The sequence below is a fragment of the Rhinopithecus bieti genome, unplaced genomic scaffold (genome assembly GCF_001698545.2).
Source record: "Rhinopithecus bieti isolate Rb0 unplaced genomic scaffold, ASM169854v2 scaffold_6063, whole genome shotgun sequence".
Lineage (NCBI taxonomy): Eukaryota > Metazoa > Chordata > Mammalia > Primates > Cercopithecidae > Rhinopithecus > Rhinopithecus bieti.
The window spans coordinates 2,485,828-2,508,115 of record NW_016805186.1 but is presented as its reverse complement, the minus strand read 5'-3'; the positions used below and the strand labels follow the sequence as shown (position 1 = coordinate 2,508,115).

The 22,288-nt window shown below is 44.2% G+C and overlaps 1 protein-coding gene across 3 annotated transcripts in view; it reads left to right on the top strand.

The window, feature by feature from the left end:
• The window catches only part of AOPEP (aminopeptidase O (putative)), an 83,618-nt gene that overhangs the window by 21,596 nt on the left and 39,734 nt on the right, over positions 1 to 22,288 (top strand). The window contains exon 3 of one of the 3 annotated variants that reach the window (XM_017871526.1): positions 18,170 to 18,444. The exons of the other annotated variants lie outside the window; for them this stretch is intronic. Within the exon in view, the coding sequence (XP_017727015.1) occupies positions 18,400 to 18,444 (45 nt within the window). The 5' untranslated portion in view covers positions 18,170 to 18,399. The remainder of the gene's footprint in view (positions 1 to 18,169; positions 18,445 to 22,288) is intronic. 3 annotated transcript variants of the gene reach the window in all.

The following is a 22,288-nucleotide window of genomic DNA, read 5'->3' as shown; positions in this document are numbered from 1 at the left end:
CTAGTTTTAAAACATTTCCATCATCCCAGAGAAACCCCTGGCATCCGTTGGTAATCACTGCCTATTTCCCCCTCTCCTCATCCCTAGGCAACCTGTAATCTACTTCTGGTTTCTGTAGATTTGCATTTTCTGGACATTTCGTGTCAGTGGAATCATAATACATGGTCTTACGTGTTTGTTTTTCTCACTTAGCGTAACGTTTCAAGGTCCATGCATGTTGCAGTGTGTGTCGCTGTGTGTTCCCTTTGTTCCTGGACAGTATTCCATCTTACGGTTACACCACGTTTTCTCTCTCTGTCACTAGTTGATGCACGTTTGGGTTGTGTCCAGTTTAGGGCTGCCATGAATAATGCTGCAGTAAGTACAGGTGAGTTGTTAAAGGAACATGTGCTTTCAGCTCTCTCCAGTAGATGACCTAGGAGTCATATAAGTTGAGTAAGTTTATATGAGCAGCTGAGTAAATGGAATGATTTAAGAAGCCTAGGTTGTTTTCAGAGTGGCCATACCACATTACCTTCCCACCAGTGGTGAACAGGGGTCCCAGTTTCTCCACATCTTTGCCATGGACTGTAGGGAGTATCAACTTAACCATTGACTTGTTTTATATTCTTAGGTACAAAAGAAAGCTAGGAACTATTTTAAGGTATTTACAGTTTATCAAGTATTGTTAACACATTAGTTAAAACTGTAGGCCGGGAGTGGTGGCTCCCGCTTGTAATCCCAGTACTTTGGGAGGCTGAGGTGGGTGGATTGCTTGAGCATAGGAGTTCGAGACCAGCCTGAGCAACGTGGAGAAACCCCATCTCTACAAAAAATACAAAAGTTAGCTGGGTATGATGGCATGCACCTGTGGTTCCAGCTACTTGGGAGGCTGAGGTGGGAGGATCGCTTGAGCCAGGAGTTCAGGGCTGCAGTGAGCTGTGACCACACCACTATACCCCAGTGTGGGTGACACAGCCAGAGTGAGACCCTGTCTGGAAAAAAAAGTGAAATGGAATAACAAAATAAATAAACTTGTGGTCTTTGATGCCTGTCCTCCCCAATCTCTAGGTTCTGCCACCACTCGTGCGTGCAACGGTTAACCACTCTCCATTTAATTATGTTTTTCTTGTGGACTTGATACAAACTATTGAGTTGATGTGTGTATGTGATGCTGTCTAAGTTTACTTTGAGAAATGATTTTTTTTTTTGGTATTTTGAATTCTTTTTTTTAGTTCTGTTACTCAAACCAATGTTTGTCAGTTTGTATTTCTGATTGTAAACATTGTTTTCATATAGAAAAGACACACGTATCTGTAGAGCCATGTTTTGGGGTGCTTTAAATAATAGTGAAGTACTAGGTGTTAGAATTGGGTAGCTTTTTAGGGTTCTTTATTAAAAATGCAACTAGCAGTATTTGTGTGAATCTAGGCGATCTTCAGAAGCCTTGCAGAAGCTGTGCAGGAAGCTTTTATCACATCATTTACATGGCAGGGATGACGATTGTCTTCAAGACCAAGTGACTAAACTTTCTCATTATTTTTGCTTATTCTAGGATTTGCAGGGATTTTTAATTTTGGCAGTGAGCAAATCAAGTGAACCTGTTTTTCTGAATAAGTTCTATCAGTCATGACAGAGCATTCCGGTGAAATAGCCCTCTCATCGTGGCTGACGTTCAGGACCACCCTTTGGGTCTCAGCAGCATCATGAGCCTCAGAACACTCATTGCAGGCCTGTTTATCTTTCAAATTTGTGCTTGTCCAAATATTCTGAAGCGGGCCATGCAGTCTGTCAAGAGGAGAAGATGAGAGGCATTCCAGTTCACACCTAGCACCCAAGTGTCCAGTGCCAGAAGTTCACGGGAGGAAAATAGTGGCAGAGATGATTTTCTTAGGGTCTGGTATCTGAATAAACCACCTCAACTGAACACAGTTTACTTCCATCATTTTGGCCTCCAGAGGCACTTTGTCATGTGGTGGCAGTTTGTGATAAAGGAACAGTTCTCATAGGGCAGAATCGCCCTCCTGGGAGTGACGTGAGTGGCCCAGTGATCGGGGTGCTTTGGCCGTGGGTGGGTGGAGTCCAGGCGCACTATGCCTGTGGTGCACAGTGCATTCCAGCAGGGTGGAGAATTACGCCACTGCCCACACTCTTCAGGTGCCAACTGGAGAGCTGTACAGGTGAAAAACTGGTGTCTAATATTTGGACTTAGAACCTGTTTTTTGTGCACAGGTTTAATATTGACTCAGGTTTCTGGGAATGAGTCTGAAGGGTAAATCTGGGAAGATTGTATTTTGTTGAATTTTTCCAAGAGTTACTTGCCATTTCAGAAAATCTCTTTTGCAGTGGGAATGCATTTGTGGTGTTTGAGTGACCACCTGGCACAGCTGCTTCAGTTTGCATTAATAGCTGTGTGTTAGTGGGGATTCTTCAGGCAGCCCATTGCTTCACTGTTGTATTTAATAGGGTACTCAGGCATCAGCTTATAAATATTGACGTCCATATTAGTGCATTATAACTGACTTTTCCGTTAATTCTCCTTTCTATTATAGATAGGGCATTGTATTAGAATTTCCCTGCCCAATTGTGTATATTATTTGGGTTAGGTTATCCAGGAATTCTGTAAGAGCCATTGGCCCCAGATGCCCACAGTGTTTTTGGTCCATATTACTGAGATACTAGCCTGGTGTGTCTGGAAGGCAGTGCCAGCTGGTGAGGGATGCAGGTGGGGCAGAGCTTCCAGGGACCTGTGCGGGCAGGTGCTGTGTGGCATTGAGCTGTCCTCATTTGCTGAAAACTGATTCTCTCAGGGACTTGCCTGGGACTCCCTAGGATGTGGTCCTCTATACTTGCTGCCGTTACCAGCGTGACATCTCCTGTCACCGTGCTCCCTCTCAGGGAAACTGGGGGTGCCAGAAGACCAGCCACACATTTCTGAGAGGAGATGAGGGTGAGAGGCAATCAGGCTGGCAGGCCTTAGGCGGACATTACCGAATTCCTTATGGGCATTGTATAGATGCACACATTAAATCATTCTACCAGGAAGTCTGAATCTTCCTGGCCTTTGTCCTTTTGTCCGCGTGTGTTACTGTTGAGGAGCCATGCCCTATAAACTGGTGTGGCCCCTTCCAAGGCCCGTGTTTTCTCAGCAGGGTAAAGTTACGTGAGACCCTCAAGTGTAAGTGCCATTCCTTTTTGTGTGCTGCGTGTCACCCTCCTGGGCCCTCACACCTGCCACCCATTCAGTGCCATGCTAGTCACTCCTTCACCCCCAGAATTTGAGAGACGCCATGTTTTAGCAGCTCATAACTGTTTCAACACTGATTGGAGTTTGTAAGTTTTCCAGTATTTGTTGTCCTCCTTTCATTTGTTATTTATATTTTGGGCATTCCAGTGTTTTGTAAGCATCTTCTCCAGCAGCTTATCAGGGACGTGGTGAGGATTTAAAAAGGAAAGTTACTGAAGGGAAGGAGGTTGAAATTCATTTCAATTTAATTTGTAATAACTGAATCTGTTAATATGAAATCCAGGTGATAGTCTGGCCTCTCTTTTATAGTGCTTGTCCTGGGAGACGGGTGGCATTACCGATAGTGTGCCCAGCACTCCTAAGTGGGGAGGCCCCAGGAGTCCAGTTCATGTTGCTCAAGTTGTTGAAATCTGGATTTGAGAGCTGAGGTGACCATTGCAGCCGTGGTATGTCTCTGGTCTCTGCATAAAGCAACCAAGCTTTGTTTTCTAGGGGGGCACCTTTCCTGTATTTTTATTTCAGTTCAGCATATTTAGTTTCTTATTTTAAACCAACTCAAGGTAAGAAATTTAACTTTTTTTCCCTGAATATCAAAGTGATACTGTTAGAGAAAATTCTGAAAATATGGGAAGGTATAAAGAAGAAATTTCAAATTATCAGTAATCGTCACCCAGCAAGCTACTTTTAATGTTTTGATGTTTGTATTTTACGGAGAATAATCATTGAAGAAGAATGGGAGTGTGTTTTATATTTGTGACTTTCAACTTTGTGACTTCAAAGGTGCTTTCATGCAGGCTACTTTTTGGAAAAATAATTTAATTCAGTTATTTTGAAATACTGCTTTTTTGGAAAGATCTGTTATGTACATTTCATAAAAAGTAACTTCATTGACTGTGAATACTGGAATTCAGCATTTGACTGCAGCTGTAGTTCTGGGGACATGTATACCTTAACTCATTCCGTTTGATAACCATCTCCTGTGCACTGGAGTAAACGGCTGTGAGTGCAGAGCAGCGTCTGAGCCTCATGAATGGATCGTGTAGGACTGTGAGAGGAAGGTTTGTGCATTCGTCCTTTACCTTTGGCTTTCTGCATGTGGCCAGTGATGTAAAAACCGGCAGCAGCCATCCTGTGTCTCTTCTTCCTCTCTGAACATGAATCAAACTGACATCCGTTTCAGAATCTGAGGGGATACTGCCAGCTCCCGATCGTGACGTGTATGTTTAGTTTGTAGGCACAATATGGAAATCATGGAAGATGAGCTTCAAGGTTCAGCAGTTAACTGTGGGGCTATTTCTGCTCAACTTTACGGGTTACCGTGAAATGGATACTCTCAACTTACTTCCAAAGAAATATGCAGTTACACAGCTGTCTCCTGCTCTCTGGCTCTTATTAAAATACAAATAGTCCTCACTTCAAAGTAGCATAATCAAATCCTGAAAAAGGTATAAGTGATACTTTGCCTCCTCTCTAGTATTTCCACTGTGTGGTCTGGCCTGGCTGGCTTTTCCGACCCTTCTCGGCTAGGCTTCATCCCAGGCTGGTGGAAAGTGTGGTGTTCACAGTGTGCCGTTGTACCCTGGGTGTGCAGTCACACACACCCCCAGACAACGTGAGCTCTGGTGGTGCTACGAGCGGAAAGTGTTACATAGAAGTATGTGTGGGCAAAGAGTGTTAATTATTTTGGCAGTTAATAGATTTCTCTGCATTTACCAGTATGTATTTAGTGACATGAAGTCATTGCATCGGTCTGCCTTTGTTCTTCACATAGCTACTCTTTTAGTGTAAAAAGAATGTCATGAAAGTGAAGTAGTTTCTCTTCTCTCCTAAACATCCAATCACAGAGCGTGTTCTGGGTGGGCATTCTTTACATGTACCCAGGATGCCAGAACACGACGTCATCTAGGTCTTCATTTTAGTGTGATTAGCAGCTAAGTCCCTCAGCATTTTTTAATAGAAACTGATACCTGATTGAAACGTCGCCATCTATCAAAGCACAAGAAAGCACAAGAGCCCAGCTCCGTGCCAGTGCCCCGGCAGTGGCCGGCCGATGGGGAGCGAGGTCACTTTTGCAGATCAAAGGGGACTGTTGGATGTCACTGCTCTCCACGTAACCGATGAATTGCTGAAGCTCACCTGTGCACCTTAAATCCTGTTCAAGTCCAGTTCTCCGGGTAGGGGGAGTTAAAACATAAGCTCCCTAAGCTGCTGCTGGATCATGTCATTTCATGCTCCCTTTTGGAAATGTATCCCAGTTCAAACAAGTGAACACTGTTCGCTCCTCTTGTCTTTTGACTTGTCCCAGATATCTGGAGGATTATCCTGTTTGTGGACCATGTGCCACAACTGAGGGGCTTTGATGTTGCAGAGCCCCCGCCTCTTCTTTTGATTACATGTGTTTCTGTTAAAGACAGCTTTTTCCAGTGCTTACAGGGGCGTGAATAAGTGGCTCCGTGTCCTGTAGCTTTTTATACTTTGTGGTTTCTCTCATCCTGTTATAGTAACCATAACACGGAAAGGGGTACGATAAGAAGGTACATGTCCCAGGAAAGTCAACTAACTGGGGGGCCCTGAAACCCTCCAGCAGGACTTAGGGGGAGCCTGGAAACACACTTCATCGTGTGTGTCTGAGAAAAACCCCACTGCACCTGGCCAGCGGAGGCTACCTGCTTCTGGCCCTTCCTTTTTAGGCCACCCCACCTGGAGCGGTAGGTAGGCCTCCTGGCCTGAGTGCTGTGGCCAGCCAGGTGTCCACAGGTGCAGGGGAGCTGTTCTGGGCCAGACAGACAGTCAGACCTCCTGTGGCCCATCAGGAAGCCTGTCCACCCCCTAGGGAAATGAAGCAGATACTGCAGCACTGGTTTTCAAGTGAGCCTTTCAGATATGTTATCTGTTAAGTAAATTCTGCCGTTCAAAGGTGTTACTGAAACAAAAGCCGGAGAGTGAAATCTGAAAATGTTCTCCCCTGTCCTGTGGTGAGCCAGGGAAAGGTGGCCGTGTTCACTGCCAGAGGGTCGCTCACCTTGGGTGTCCAGTGGGCTAGTCGGAGAATGTTTCCCCTGAGGAGCTGATGTTCTCCCAGGCTACTCTTTGCTCTAGGCACAAGGCTTCACTTTGGAATACTTCACCTGCAGCAGAGCCTGTTTTACAGCTAGTAAATAATAGGTGTTACTTAGGAATACATAACCGGCACCCAAATCAGTAGGTAAATACATGACTGAATAAGTGAGGGGAGGGTGGTTTGGAGTTGTTTCCGCCTCTGTGCTTTTATTTTATGACAAAACAGCCTCATCAGTGATGTTACAGGATGTGCAGCCCTGAGAGAGCCCCAGAGCTCTTTTCTGACCAGGCTATGTGATAGGTGTGTGTAATGGGAATAAGGATTCTTCTAATACCGTGCCAAGTGCTAGAACACTAGAGTTCATTTTAGAATGGCTGTTTTTGTGATGGCCACGTATTGTTCAGGGAGATTGCAGTTGGAAGCACACCTGACATGGTTGGGGGAAGGTGCCTGCAGCTTCAGCCAGCACGGCCAGCTAAGAATAGCTCCTCTGCTGCGTGCTGTTAATCTTGGAGACGGTTCCTTACCACTAGTCCATGGAGTCTAGAGTTGGCCAAACAGATGTAAGTCCGCTGTGTCCTCGTTTCATCTGTTCTTTTGTTCTACACCTTTTTCTCCTGTACTTCTGTTCCTCTTTCTAGTGCTAACGTCTCCTCCACCTGTTCATTCCGGTGCCATGTGCCTGGCATGTCTCTCCATTCTCCTCTCTAAAACCCCACGTGGTGATTCCTTCCTTCCAGCAAAATGTACTCATTCAGTTTCCCTCTCCTCCCTCCCTATTGTGTTTCTCTGCTGTTCTTTGATAGGTGATACGATGAGCAGTAGAATCGATAGGCTCGTGTGTGTGTGGTTCTGTCTGTCTGTCAGTGTGATTCTTCAGGGTTACAACGGTTCACTGAAGCTACAGTTCCATAACTGAAGTTTCCTCCTTCGTAAAAACGAAATAGTAGGTTAATTCTGTGACATTATAATGAATAATAAATTTATTCTACTTAATATGCCCTTCATCCAAAAGGCCACATGGGGAATTTTGACATTTAAAATTATCTCTGAATTCCGTCTTTATCAAGGTTCAGCAAATCACAATACAGTGTTTTGTATTTACTTTCTTTTGTAACATTATAGAAATAAGAGTAGAGTATGAAATACATAAGAATTCTGCATATAGAAGTCGCAAAAATCATACTGTGTATTCAGAAGTTAGATATCCCCAATTTCATTTGTGAGCAGTTAAATTTGGGGATACTGTGAAAAATAAGTTTATAATATCAAATTATATTATGTGATTAACCCAGTGGGGATTTAAAAATCATATATTGTTTTCTCCCCTTGCTGTGCTGTCAGCTGTTAGTTCTGGGAAGTCACTGGCGATGACAATTGCTAAATGACATACTGAAGGCAATGTCATCCCTGCCTTGTCTTCCATTAGAAGTTTGGTTCTGAGTCCTGACGTCAATATTGCTTTATTCCAGGGTACCTATTTGAAAACAAGGGAGTTTTCAGTTATATTTGAAACACAATGATATTCTTATTTCTTGCCTGAAGCCAAGATGTAGGTAGCGATTGCTTCCATTTTATTTTTACCGTACTTTTATATAGTAGCTTGAACAGGTGTCTTCATAAAGGAGATCCTTGACAAGGGAAAATAGACCCAGACACCCATGAAGACATATTTTCCCCCATTTTCTCCTTCCTTGCAGTATAGGTGGATTTGCTAGAATAGTATTAGGAAATACCAAAGAATCTACCAAATGGGTAAATGCTAAGTGTCTATCCAGGGCATTTCGATGGGCGGATTTCAGACTATGCTTGTTGTAATTTGAGAATTATACATGGGACAGGAATGGCATGAGGGCTGAGGTTGAAACAGTTTGAAAAGGTGAGATAATCTGGAAACTCTACTTGGATATTAGTAATTTTTCCCTTGAATCACACACAGTGGCCCGCAGGGCCCCATTTTGGCTCATCAGTTTTTATGTGGGCTAAAGGCGTTGGTTTGGAAGATGTAAATACCCTTGTGTTTGTAATGGGGAAGGGTTGGAACAAGTTCGCTCTCAATTCTGGTCAACTGACAGTCTTCGACTCAACATGAGGCTCTCTGAGATCAAGTGGATCCTGGTTTCCTGATACAGATCTCTCAGAAGAGGAGCTTGGGAAGCGGGCCTTGCTGGGATTTCCTTTAATCGCTGCATTGGATTGATTGATAGGATTCAGGTTTTGTTATGAACCTGGGAGAGAAGTGTCAGACATCTGATACACCCAGCATTTCATTTAATATTTGAAAGAAAACCATTTCTTTTTTTTTTTTTTTTTTTTTTTTATACTTTTAAGTTCTAGGGTACCTGTGCAGGCTTGTTACATAGGTATACATATGCCGTGTTGGTTTGCTGCACCCATCAACCCGTCATTTACATTAGGTATTTCTCCTAATACCTCTGCCTCCCCGGAACCCCATGACAGGCTCCCGTGTGTGATGTACCCCTCCCTGTGTCCGTGTGTTCAGTTCCCACCTGTGAGTGAGATCGTGCAGTATTTGGTTGAAAGAAAACCATCTCGACATTGATGACATACCAGTTTTCTCCTGAACCTGGACATGAGTTGTTGGCATGTTGGGAAAGTCTGCTCGTGTGATGTGTCTCATAGGAGCAGTCAGCGCCAGACCTAACAGTTTGATGCGTCAGGTTCAGGCCAGTTGGAGCATCCTGAAAGACCTAAGTAAAGGTATCTAAGGTGGGTAGTAAATCTCTAAGAAAATTCCTTTGTGTTAGTGATTTGCTGTTTTTTAAAATAAATCCCTTTGACACCAGCTTCAGATAATTTTTCTTTTTATTTTGAGACGGAGTTTCGCTGTCATTTTCCAGGCCAGAGTGCAATGGCACAATCTCAACTCACTGAAACCTCTGGCTCCTGGGTTCAAGCGATTCTTCTGCCTCAGCCTCCTGAGTAGCTGGGATTAGAGGCATGCGCCACCATGCCCGGCTAATTTTTTTTTTGTTTTTTTTTTTGGTGGTTTGAGACGAGTGGAACAAAAAAAAAAAGAAAAAAGAAAAGAAAAAAAAGGAAAAGAAAAAAAAACAGCTCCTCGCTCTGTCGCCCGGGAGGCTGGAGTGCAGTGCTCCGGATCTCAGGCGTCGCGACGCAAGCTGCGCCTCCCGCGCGTGGTTTTCACGGCATGTCTCTGCCTGCAGCCTCGCCGAGTAGCTGGGACTACAGAGCGCGCGCCGCCAGTCACCGGCTAGTTTTTTTGATATTTTTGTAGTAGAGACGGGGTTTCACCATGTTAGCCAGGATGCGTCTGCATCTCGCTGACCTCGTGATGCCGCCCGTCTCGCCGTCCCAATCAGTGCTGGGATTACAGGCTGAGCCACCGCGCCCGGCCTAATTTTGTATTTTTTTAGTAGAGAGGAGGGTTCTCCATGTTGGTCAGGCTGGTCTTGAACTCCCAACCTTAGGTGATTCCTCCCACCTCAGCCTGCCAAAGTGCTGGGATTACAGGCGTGAGCCACGGCGCCCAGCCCAGATAATTTTTGTTTTTAAAGAAATTGCTGTGTGGCCTTACTTGCTTGTCAGTAAAAGCAGGCACCTGTCCCCAGTCATTCACTCAGTTACGACAGACTCCCCTCCTACCACGTGCTTTCAGTTGCTTTACCCAGAAAGTAGGTCTGAGGGTGGCCATTGTAGACCCCTGGGACAGGTTTCCATGATGGTGGTCACACTGAGTTTTCTTGAATAGAAAGGATTATGCAAATATTTGTGTTTTAAATCTCCCTGGATTTTTGCTGTCTAGTGATGTTGATGGCTTTAAGAATTTGTGTCCTGTTTACAGGTTCGTTTGTGAGGATGTGCATATGGTCTTGTGTGATCTCATTTTCCCTAAGCCTAGGCTTCAGGGCAGGTGGAATCTTCCACTGATCTCGCCCGCTTTTTAAAGATGTTACCGCTGATTTTTCAGGATATTTTAAAACATTTCATATTTGAAAGCATGAAAATAAAATGTTTTATTTCTTTAAGTTATAATTCATGAAGATGGAATTTATCTGATAGGTCTTACTTGATTTAAATTTTGCCTTTGGAAAATATTCCAACTTTTAAACAAATTCCTAACAGTAGTTGCCCTTTAAATGACAAGAATCATCGTTGGGGGTTGGGGTGAGAGAAAATCTTTCATCTCGTTTAAAGGTATTTCATCTTTTTTGAAAGTTTCCTTTTTAATTATCTTCAAATATCTGCCATAAAATATGTGTTTACTTGCTCTTCATAAACAAGAGCAGCACTTCATTCCTTTCAGTAAATGTCAGAATGTTGGGTTTTGTTTTCTTTTCCTCCTCCTCCCCTCCTCTTCCTCCTCCTCCTTTTCTCCTTGTTCTTCTTTCTTCTTCTTACTTTTTGTGTGTGTGTTGGAGGGGGGGGCGGTGAATAAAACTATAGTTAGTTTCAGAGGTGGCCAGGCATAGCTCAGCTGAGAGATGGAGGGACAGCTGCTGCCTGGGCACCTGGGCTTAAAGTCACCTTGAAGGGACTGTGGGTTTTTAGAGCCCTGTGATCTTGTCAGTCTTCCAGCCTGGCCACAAGCTTGCCTTAGCAGTCCGCGGCCCGTGTACATCTTTTGACAATGTCATTGTCATGGGATGGATGCTCCCTGCAACGTGGCAGATCATGCAATCCAGTGTGCTACTTGCAGAAAGTGGCAACATTTCTGTGTACTTTTTATTCAGAAGCTAAGTTGCTAGTTAGTTGAACACCACAGATGTATGAGCTGTCTTCGGCCTAAGAGTGGGCATGAAAATTGTAGCAAACCCACAGAGGCCTTTAAATTCTAAAAAGACCTCACAGCAGTATTATTGATTTGGTTTTAAATAGCTGTTTTACGAAGTTTCAGGATAATATTTTTTTACCCCACCTTTTAGCCTTTATTTTGATTTTTTAAAGGGGGGTGGTTTTCCTTTATCAATCCCTAACCATTTTATCTTAAGAATTCTTCCTGAAGTCATTCTTTATTTCAGCCAGAAAACTGATTAGTGTTCATTGATAGAAAATGATAGGCTGTACAGTTAACCATGAAAAATATTTTTCTCCTTGGCACCTAAAAGTTGTCAAAAGTATTACCACATGCAATTCAAGAGAGTGGGTGGGATTTTATTGTCTGAGCTTATGGTATACAAGCACCAAAGCTCCATGAATTCAGGCATTTTCCAGGAAGTTTAACTTGCATTTTTTTCTCATAAGATATTCACATTTCTTTTCCACTCCTAATTTTGTGGCGTAAAATCAAACGTAACTTTTGTTCTGCACACAGTTTCCTATTGCTGAAGGACTTAGGAGAGAGCATTTCAGGAGTAGGAATGGTCCTGCTAGTGAAACTGAAAGGAAAGCCCTGGAGCACTATTTATTTCTCTTCAGCGGCTGTCTGCGGCCTTTAGCTGCTCCTGGGGAAGGGCCATGCTTATTCCTGAAGAACCGCGGGGACAGCAGAAGGGGCTTGTCTAAGTAGTACCTGTCAGTGCAAGTTAATACATTCCTGAGGGTTTATTTGGCTTCACTTCATAATTGACGGTGATCTTGTGGCTTTCTGCCTTGAGACCCTGAGTGTGATACCGTGGTGCTCAGGCTGGCACCTCAGGCACGTATGAGATGGTGTGGAGCTCCTCAGATGAAAGGTGCTCAGTGTGGGAAATACAGAAACGTGAGAAACCTTCCATCCCGCCCTCTGTCCATCCATGCTCCATGCAAGCAAGTTCTCGGCCTCTTGGGCCTGTGGCTCCCACACCAAAAGTTATATGTCCTGATGCAGGAGAAGAACCTACGTTTTCTTGGCGGGGGGGTGGTGGGGAACAGGCATTCAAGCAAGATGAAAAAATAAAAACACAATGCTTTCCTTCCAGTTATACCAAAAGTGATGATGTAACTGAACCAAACTCCCTGGAAAACTAGAATGACAGGGTAGATAGGAATGAGCCCAGCCCAGACTGCAGGTGAAGGAGCGTGCTGTTTCCCAGCAGCTGCAGTTTAGCATGCATTAGGTTGTGAATTCTGCACTTTGGTTTCTAGGCAACTTGCACACATTTTAAATCTGAATATAAACACACACATATGCCCAAAACTGAATGAAACAATAAAAAAAACTAAACCATGTTTGCCACAGTCTCAGTAACTATAGCAAACAAATCCAGGCCACGACCTGGCTAAGTAGAGATTCTGGTGGTTAGACCTAGGAAGTAAAGACACAGCAGCTATAAATAATGTCTTTTGTTGCACAGTGACTAATGTCTGTACAACGCAAGCACATCAGGTGTGCTCTGCCTCCAAGGTCCCCTGCAAGAGAAGGCATCTCCTCAAGGGAACAAGTTTTGTTGTTAAGGGAGATTTCATTTCTTTTCCTGTTCTTTTACTTAGTCTTACATTAAGATTCTTAGAAGCTGTACATCTTCTTAGTGCCAGCAGCAGGCTCTGTAAGTCCAGGTTACTTCCAGGTGGACGGGTCCGACCCAAAGGGTGCTCATCACTGCCTCCGTCGCCACCAGGTGGGAGGTGATAGGAGCAGTTCTGGGGTGTGGCTTCACATCTGTACTGGAAATTGGGACTTCTGGATAACCTCGATGAGTTCACAGATGAGGAAGGTTTAATAGGATTACCAGTAAATTTGGCAATCGAAATGATCCTGTTACACCAAGCACTGTTTAGATTCATGTGCAGAAGTGACCAGCTCTGGGTTTGAAAGAGGGTTATTGTGGGCCTTCTGGATGGACAGAAGTCAAATGGAATACATGTGAGCATGTGTTCAATGCCTTTAAATATTGAATAGCGTAATGGTGGAGTTAACATGGGATCGGCCCATGCTGTTGCAGTCTGCATCTTGAGCAACATGGATCAACTGAGAATGGTCCAAAGAAAAGTAATATTGCGGGCATGAGAAAAATAAGACCTATGGGAAAATTTTTTTACAACTGAAATTGTTGGCCAGGCACAGTGGCTCATGCCTGTATTCCCAGCACTTTGGGAGGCCCAGGTGGGCAGATCACTTAAGCCCAGCAATTGAGACAAGCCTGGGCAACGTAGTGAAATCCCATCTCTACAAAAAAAAAAAAAAAAAAAAAGGAAAAAATTAGGCAAGTGTGATGGCGCACACCTGTAGTCCCAGCAGCTTGGGAGGCTGAGGTGAGAAGATGACCCGAGCCCCAAGAGGTCCAGGCTACTGTGAGCTGTGTTCACGCCCCTGCACTCCAACCTGGGTGACAGAGCGAGACCCTGTCTCACAAACAAAAAACTGGATCATAGTTTTAAGGAATTCCTATCCTATAATTAAATACATTTAACATAAGTAATATTTCTCTCAAAAGCTTTAGGCAGGCTGTATAAACAGAAACAACTTATAGCTTGCTAGTAAGGTCCCCTGCAAGAGAAGGCATCTCCTCAAGGGAACAAGTTTTGTTGTTAAGGGAGATTTCATTTCTTTTCCTGTTCTACATGTCCATCCCTACATATCCAACCCCCTACTATGGACATGTTTCTTCATTCATTCATTCATTCTTCATGTTAATTTTAAGAAATCTTTAAAATAGCCACTGGGGTTATTGTCAAGAACAATGATTTGTGATGGCAGACGAAGATTGCTGACTTTTATTTAGAGTTTGTAAAACAGGTTCCAGGATGTTAAATTTTTATAGTTATTGCATGACTGATGTATTTCCTTTTCCCACAGAACTAAAGCATGTTAAAGATGCTATTGGAGTTTAATTCTGGGAACATAATAAAAATAGCATTGGGGCATTGAAGAAGAGCTCAGAGGCACAGGCCTCATCAGCCCTGCTTTAATACCTGGGCAGCAAGAGGTTACAGGTGGCGTCTCCTCCCTCCCAGGGGACCTCAGTAGGTAGAGGAGAGAAGAGGCACACCAGGGGATTCTGCTGCCCCAGTCCCTTCCCACAGGCTTGTTCGTCCGTTGACAGGAACAGTTGCACATACAAAATCAACTTTGCTTTCCCATCCTCTGTAAACTGTAGTGCCCAGCCTCTTTATTACGTATTTTACGACTCCCATTTAGAATTATATTGCTACCAGGAATGGTTTCTTCAGAACTGGAGCAGAAGAAAGGCTGTGTACCACAGTGTGTGATCCTGCTAATAAAGTGGATGATCAGACACAAAGCCAAGTTCATCTTCCCACCTTAGGGCCACCACAGAGCCACGTGGTAACCCCCTTTTTCTGAAGGAACGGCGTTGAGGCCCAGGCCACGTGCATTTCCCCCGGGCTGCCTCCCCTGACCCCAGGATTCCAGCTCTTCCTCAGAAGTTGTCTCCGCCTCTGCGATGAAAGAGGAGAGCAGGGACCTTTCGCCCTCCCCTCCTGTATGTCTTTCTGACCGGGTGCCCCCAGGATGCCTATTGCTGATGGGCACAGGCATTCCCCGTTCCCTCCTGGCCCAAGCTCCTGGAGGTGGGGCCACACATGAGAGAGCTACACCCAGCTCGTCCTTCCTCTTGCAAAGTGCAGGATCAGAAGTTTGGATTTTCCTAGCTCCTCCCATGTTTTTGCAGCTCCAGTGACAGCAATGCCAAATGATACCCAAAGATAAAAATATTGTTCCAAGTGCAGATGAGCTGCAAACATTCCTTTTCTGATAGAAAACACGGTAAACAGTCTCCCTTCCTCAAAGATTGTGCCTGGAAAGCTATGGCTGGCTAATTGTTTCCCTTTAGAAAACATAACAATGTGAACTTCAGAAAATACCATAATCAGGGAGTTCCATGACAGAGTTAAGTCTCCACACCAAAAAAAAAAAAAAAGAGGCAAGTAATGACTGTTGATCTTGTGGATATATGAATTGCAATAAATAACAGGCTCTCACGTTTTACCAGTTCTTTTTACTACTTAGACATTTTGTCAGGCTTCTCAAACCAAAAGGCTCTGTGCCATTCAGGAACTTAGCCAGTTTTCATGTATGTGAGTGAAACATTTGGGGGCAAAGAAAGACTCCTTTGTAGCAAGAGTGACTTGCACTTTAATCAGTGTAGGAAATGGCCTTATGAGAAGATGGATTTGTGCTAGAAAAATTGAGAATAAGGAAAACTATTCAGAAATAAGATTTAAAAAAAAATATTCTTTGTGGTAATGTGAAATTGTGATATTGCCAGATTGAGATTGTGAACTGTGTACTCAGAGTCCTTGGGAGAGGGTGTGTGGGTGGGGGGCGGAGAGGGAGAGACACTAAAAAAGTACAGTCAGCCAGTCTGTGATCTCACCATATGTGCTGAATTGAACACAACTCTTCTCACTTAATGAAGACTTTAGCCTTTAGGGGTAAATAAAACATCACTAAACAGGGATGGCTTGAATATTTCTTACCGGCCGTAATAATTAAAGCCATGAAAAAGGTGGTGGGGTTATGTTACTCATTAACTGGAATCGCTCTGAGATTTGATCAGGACGCGATGGCCTCTGGCGCTTTGTTTCATGTTTGTGCTTTGTTTCATTGACACGCTCTGCCCCGGCCTCCATGGCCCTATAAAAGCAGCAGGGCAGTTCAAGAACCAGACCCAGAAGGCCCGTAGACCTCCTGTGTAGCCGCCTTTTCTCCTCTCCCCTCAAACCCAGCAAACTCTTCCACCTCCAGAACTGAGCCTGAAACCATCTATAAAGCAGCAAACTTGGGGATCGGGGAGGGACTGGAAAGAAACCTTCCTCTTTTGAAAGGAAGCTGATGAATTAGGTGTAGCTGAGAGCTTTTAAAGGATGTCATTGGCCGGGCGCGGTGGCTCACGCCTGTAATCCCAGCACTTTGGGACGCCGAGGCAGGTGGATCACGAGGTCAGGAGATCCAGACTATCCTGGCTAACACGGTGAAACCCCATCTCCACTAAAAATATAAAAAATTAGCCAGGCGAGGTGGCGGGCGCCTGTTGTCCCAGCTACTCGGGAGGCTGAGGCAGGAGAATGGCGTGAACCCGGGAGGCAGAGCTTGCAGTGAGGAGATTGCGCCACTGCACTCCAGCCTGGGCGACAGAGCAAGACTCGTCTCAAAAAATAAATAAAGGATGTCATTGTCTTTAGGTGTTGCACCAAACAGGCTAAGAAGCAATGATATCGATTATGAGGAACTTGGAACTCAGATGTATTAATTTCCTATTGTGCTGTAACAAATTACCACAAATATTGTGACTTAAAACAAATTTATTATAGTATCTGGAGGCCAGAAGTCCAATATCAGCCTTCATTGGCTAATGTCAGGGTGTCCGCAGCACTTTTTTCCTGTAGACTGTAGGAGAGAACCTAGTTCCTGGCCTTGTCCAGCTTTTAGGGTTGCCTATATTCCTTGGTTCATGGCCCCTTCCTCCATCTTTAAAGCTGGCACGGTTTGGTCAAGTCCTTCTCACCCTGCTGTCCTGTTGGTTCTCTTTCTTGCCTGCCTTTTCTACTTACAAGGACCCTTATGGTTACATTGAGCCCACCTGTATAATCCAGGGTACTCTCATAGTTGATGAGCAGCCTTAATCCATCTGGAATTTTAATTCCCTTTTGCCAGGTAATGTGGCCATTATCCTGCCTATAACCTCAGAGGATGTTGATAATGTAAAGGGCAGTGAATTGGGGAGTTTATAGGGTCGGATAGTTGACAAATACAGAGTGTAGTATTAGATATGAGTTTTTTGGCTGGGTGCAGTGGCTCATACCTGTAATGTCAGCACTTTGGGAGATCAAGGCAGGAGGATCTCTTTAGTCTAGGAGTTCGAGACCAGCTTAGGCAACAAAGTAAGCCACCACCCCCCACATCTACACAAAAATTTCAAAAAGGTAGGGGGTAGTTAATGGCTTTGTAGTTTTCTTACAGCTTCTCATAACTACCATAGGAAAAATAATGTATGTGCATACACAGATATATGCTATTATAGTAGAAAAAGTCATTTGTACTTTTGATTAAATGAAGTTTCTGTTATACTGTAATATCTAACATGCCCACTACTGACTATAAAGAGAAATTTTCAGTGTGACATAAAACTATAGTTTTAGTTTGAGGGAAATTGGCATTTCTATTTAAAAGAATGATTCAGTTATAGTTTTATTGACTTGTGAATAATTGAGTTAATCATTTGCTTTGTCTTGTGACATTTTTTATTTTATAATTTGTACTAACACTTTATAGGAAAACTTCCAGTTAAAATGATACTCCAGTTTTAACACTGTAAGCATCCTTTTTTGTGCACACATCTGTATAATTTTTAGGTTTGTTTTGTTTTGTTTTTGAGACAGGATCTCAGTTTGTCACCCAGGCTGGAGTACAGGTGGCAAGATGAGGGCGCAATGCAGCCTTAACCTTGCGGACTCAAGCAATCCTCCCACCTCAGCCTCCCAAGTAACTGGGAGTACAGGTGCATGCCATCATGCCTGGCCAATTTTTGTATGTTTTGTGGAGACAGTTTTGACCCAGTTTGATCTCGAACTCCTGGGCCCACGTGATCCACCAGCCTCGGCCTCCAAGTGCTGGGATTGCAGATGTGAGCCATGGTGCCCAGCCCAAAATTTTTGCATAGTTGTAACCACTGTGTACATATTGTGTATTAAGTGGCTTGACCTTCCGTGTTCTCTTTCCCCAGTCATCTTAAGACTGGGGGTAATGTGTGCTGCTGTCTACAAGGCCATTGCAAAGTCAGCTGAGATAACACATGCCAAGTTCTCTGGGAGAAAACACCATCTGCATTTGCATAAAGCAGAACTGCCCTGGTTAAGCTGTCAAGGGCTTCCTAGGGAAAATGCCCCCGAAATTGACATGACATTTACCTGTAATGGTTTTCTTTGCTTGTGAAATTAATGGTGCAAGGCTTAAAAAGTATTATCTTTGAATTTCTCTTTTAAAGTTGATTCTCTTTTAACATATTTTCTTCATTTAGTTGCTAAGAATCACTGCTAATGGGCACAAATGGAAACTTTGATCCTGCTACAAGACTGGTTACATTAATTCACAACTGGCTCCTCTGGATGCAGGTGGGGGTGAGAGTGAGGAGGGATTAAAAGTAAAGACATCCCAGGCCTGCAAGGAGCTCAGAAATGGGAGCATCATGCGCAGCAGCACTCCGATAAATCTGCTGTATGGCAGAAAAGCGTCACAGCCCACGTGGAAATGAATGAGAGTAAAACCCGTGAAGCAAATCCTTCGTCTGGAAGGGTAAGATTGGTGAAGGGTTCTTGAAAAACGTGACCCCTTGAATAGTGATTTGAGTAGAGGGCATTCCAGGCAGAGGGCTGAGTAGGCTGCAGAAAGGTTTGTGGAAGAGCTGAGGAGTGGATTGGGACTGGAAATGAGCATAGTGACCTGCACACATAGGGCATACGTGTGTCACTCTTTCAGTCCCCAGCGGGAGAGGAGTGCAGGGTGGGCGTCAGGGAACCCACCTGGTGGTAAGGCAGGCCTGGTGCTCCTCTGGGGCCTGCACTAGACAGGCGCTGGCAGTAGGGGAGGGGGGAGAGGGGAGCGCTTACTTGGCACCTGCAGTTTACATTTGGCGGTTACCTTTGGTAGGTCATGGGTTGCCCCAGTCCCTCGCGGCACACATCTCAGGCTGTGCAGAGTTGGTGTGGAAGGAACATGGGGAAGAGGGTGGGCCATTTTACATTCATGCTCAGAAACGGGTCTTTAGCCAGGAAGGGCGTGCCAAGGACGGTGCTGTTTCCTGACACCCTGGAGAGCTGGGCTTCCCAGAGCTTGTGCCGAGGTCACAAGATGAGTAGCCAGGCGGGATTAGACCCTGGCCCGGGTTACTCCCCAGCCGACGGCGCCCCTAGCGTCTGCGAAATCACTGTGCTTGGAGGAAAGGAGACAGGTTTGAAAGAGGGAGTGTCATCGCCTGCAGCGGGCGGACCCGCGTCCTGGCAGTGCAGCTCCGCAGCGGCACGGGAGGGACGCGGGCTTGCGCTTGCCGGGGCCGGGGACGCTGTGGGGCGGCTCAGGCTGGGGCGCGCCCCTGCACCCGGCGGGCCTCCGCTGTGTGTGCTGCTGACGGGAGTCGGTGAGAGGCCCCAGGTCCAGCGCGACCTGCCTTGGTTAAAACCTCCGTGTGATAGGTGTGCTCCCAGCTTTGGAGCCAGGCTTTTGGACATGCCTGAGTTTTTCTAAAGCCTTCTCGTCCCAGTCTTCCCTCACCTTGCAGTGCGGTCAGGGATGCTGGTGGCTGGGTCCTCTCCGCGGAGGGCGCTGGTTCAGGCCGTTGCACCCACCCTGGGGCCTCGGCTTCAGAACCAGAGTTACTCGTGTCAAGGATTGCTGTAGAGCGGCTGCCGCTCCTAAGGGCCAGATCTTTTCTTTTTTTTCTGTGGATAATCGTCCTCGTAGTTTGCCTTCACAGAGGTGCTCCAGGGACGGATGTCCGTGTAGCGTAGCTCCCCTAACCCTCGTTAAACGAACACAAGGCCCGTTGAGAGGGGAGCAGTACCAGTAGACTTCAGGCAGCATCGTGCAGCCGGCCCCTGCAGAATGGAGAGTGGTGTTCGGGGATTTGCCGCCACCCCCACTTTGAACAACGGTAGGAATGCAGGGTGGGTGCTCAGGTGGCCCGAGCACTGCTGGCCAGCAGAGGACTGCGCTGGGCTTAGAAAGGAAGATACGAGTTCCCAGATACGGGTTTTTTAAAAAAAATATAGGACTAGGGCCACTAATTCAGCTTCCAAAAAGCGAAATGCTAATTATAAAAATAGCGCGAACAAATGGTATTGGAATCACTTGATAAGTTAAATCTGTGATGTTAGTGAGACCTGCTTATCTGAAGTGGAAATACTCTCAAGACCTTTCGTGGCTTATCCCAAGGCTTACTCTCTACCCTTTAGTTGAAAGCAGAATTGCAAATTTGACCAACTTAATCGGCAGTGGCTTTTTGCTTTTAAAAGTACATGCTAAAATGTGTGAGCGATGAGGCTGATAGCGAAGGTACCTGAAGTGGAGGTTTACTTTTGCCAAGAATGTTTTCGTGTATTTTGTGAAACTTCTTTATTCTGTCTCTCATTAAAGAATGTTTGTTTTTTAAAGGTATATAAGAATTTTTCAAACGGACATAATTTTTAAGGGAATTATGTTTAATTTTAATGTTCTTACGCTTTTGAAAACATGCATAAAGCTTATCAGTGTTCTTAACATTTGAAGGGGAGTGTTCTGTGCTGTACACAAAGAGATCGACCCAGCTAACAATGACTTCTAGATCTGAGAGTGTGGGGAATATAGGGAGGGATAAGTGTTTTGGGAATATTACAGTTTCTCCGAAGGAGTTTTCTCCCTATATTCTCAATTGCTCACCATGTTTATTTCATTTGCAGAACAAGTGTTTGGGAGTCCTTTCTATATTTTTACTTCCCAGACACCTGATTTTCTTAGTTTTAAGTATTTAAAAATGTCATCTTACTTTCAGGGAACTGAAGTTGTAAGTTCAGGTAGACATATTAGCATTTGCAAGTGCTCACTTTAAAAAAAATTGTTTCTTATTGTTTGTTTTAACTTAAAATCAGTTGATTTTCTTGTTTATAAAATGATTAACTTTTAAAGTGGTTATTACAATTTAAATTGTATTCAGCTATTTGTCATATTAATATTTAGAGAGGCAAATTTAGTTACCAAACGTGGCATTTGTAAGAATATAAGGTGCTACGTTTTCTATTACATGAACAGTTAAGGATTTCCTTGACTTATATATGAAGATATTTTAGCTCACATTTTATAAATGCATGGAGTGGGACTGAAAGCCATACTTACCTGAAATGTTTTAAAAATTAAAATCTGCTTTTGAAAAAAGAAATACAGTTTGAAAGTGGAAGACTCTCAGCCTATTTAATGCCAGGTTTTATAGTGGTGGGTTTAACATTCCTCCACTCCGTAGTTCATTGTCTGATTCTCTTTTTAACCTTTCACATAAACTTTGTTCAGTAATTCTTTAAAATGGATGCAGATTATTTAAAGATCAAATCTGTACTGGCAAAGTGGCTTTGTTGTTGATGTTTTATTTTTCTAAGCCCGTTTTAGTTACAATTTTTCTCATCTACAACATTCTAATGTACATTTAAAATGAGAATGAAGAGTTTAACATGCAGAACTTGTGAATGGAGTATTACAGTTTTCTAGGGAAAACGGCCCTGATCAGTTCCCTTCCTGAGGTGGGTCCCTATCCTGTGGTTTGGGGCCACATCTTTCTGGTTTCATTGTGAAGTGCACTCTCGGAATGCCTACCTCTCACTGATTCTCAGTAAATCACATTCCTCATAATCCTTGTTGGAAGTTTTGATTTTGTCGTTGGGGTCGATTCTGGCGACTTTCATCTCCTGAGATTGCTGCAGGATTGGAAATGAGACGGATTTCTTGTTTGTCATGCAAATGTTCTGGTTGTTTAGGATGAAGACACCAGTAATTAACCATGAAAGCCATCCTTGCACACAGAAAACTTATCTCTGGCATTTTGTTTTTTCGGATTTTAGTGTGAACAATTAGCAGCCTCCACCAGTGCTGATTACGAATTGTATAGAGTGTTTATTCTTACGGAAAGCGGCCCTGGGTGGTTTGTTGCTCTTTTATTCACATGATCTATAAGCTATAAGAAAACAGTCTTCTCACACCTCAGCATGTTGCCGATTTCCACCAGGTGGTCCAGGAACGTTTGTTCTGCAGGAGGGACCAAACTTGAAAGTTTATGTATTTATTGGTAAGAAATTTTTTTTTTTTTTTTTTTTTTTTAATTGAAGCCGGCCAGGTCTGGTGTTTTTCCACGTAATACTAATACCCTTGTGAAATGGCATGTATGCTACAGTTTTAAACTTTTTTTCTTAAATACCATATGCAAAGAGAGAAAATCCTCACATTGTGTAAATGAGAGGAGAAATTGCTACAGCTGTGACTGCCTTTGTTCTCAAAGCCATTTGAATTGCCGGCTGTGTTGGGGCTGGTTTGTACCTTGTTGAAGTGCTGAGATGAGAACTTCTCATGAGAGTAATTGCCGGGTGGGAGCGGCCCATCCGGGGCGGGGCGGGGCGGGGCG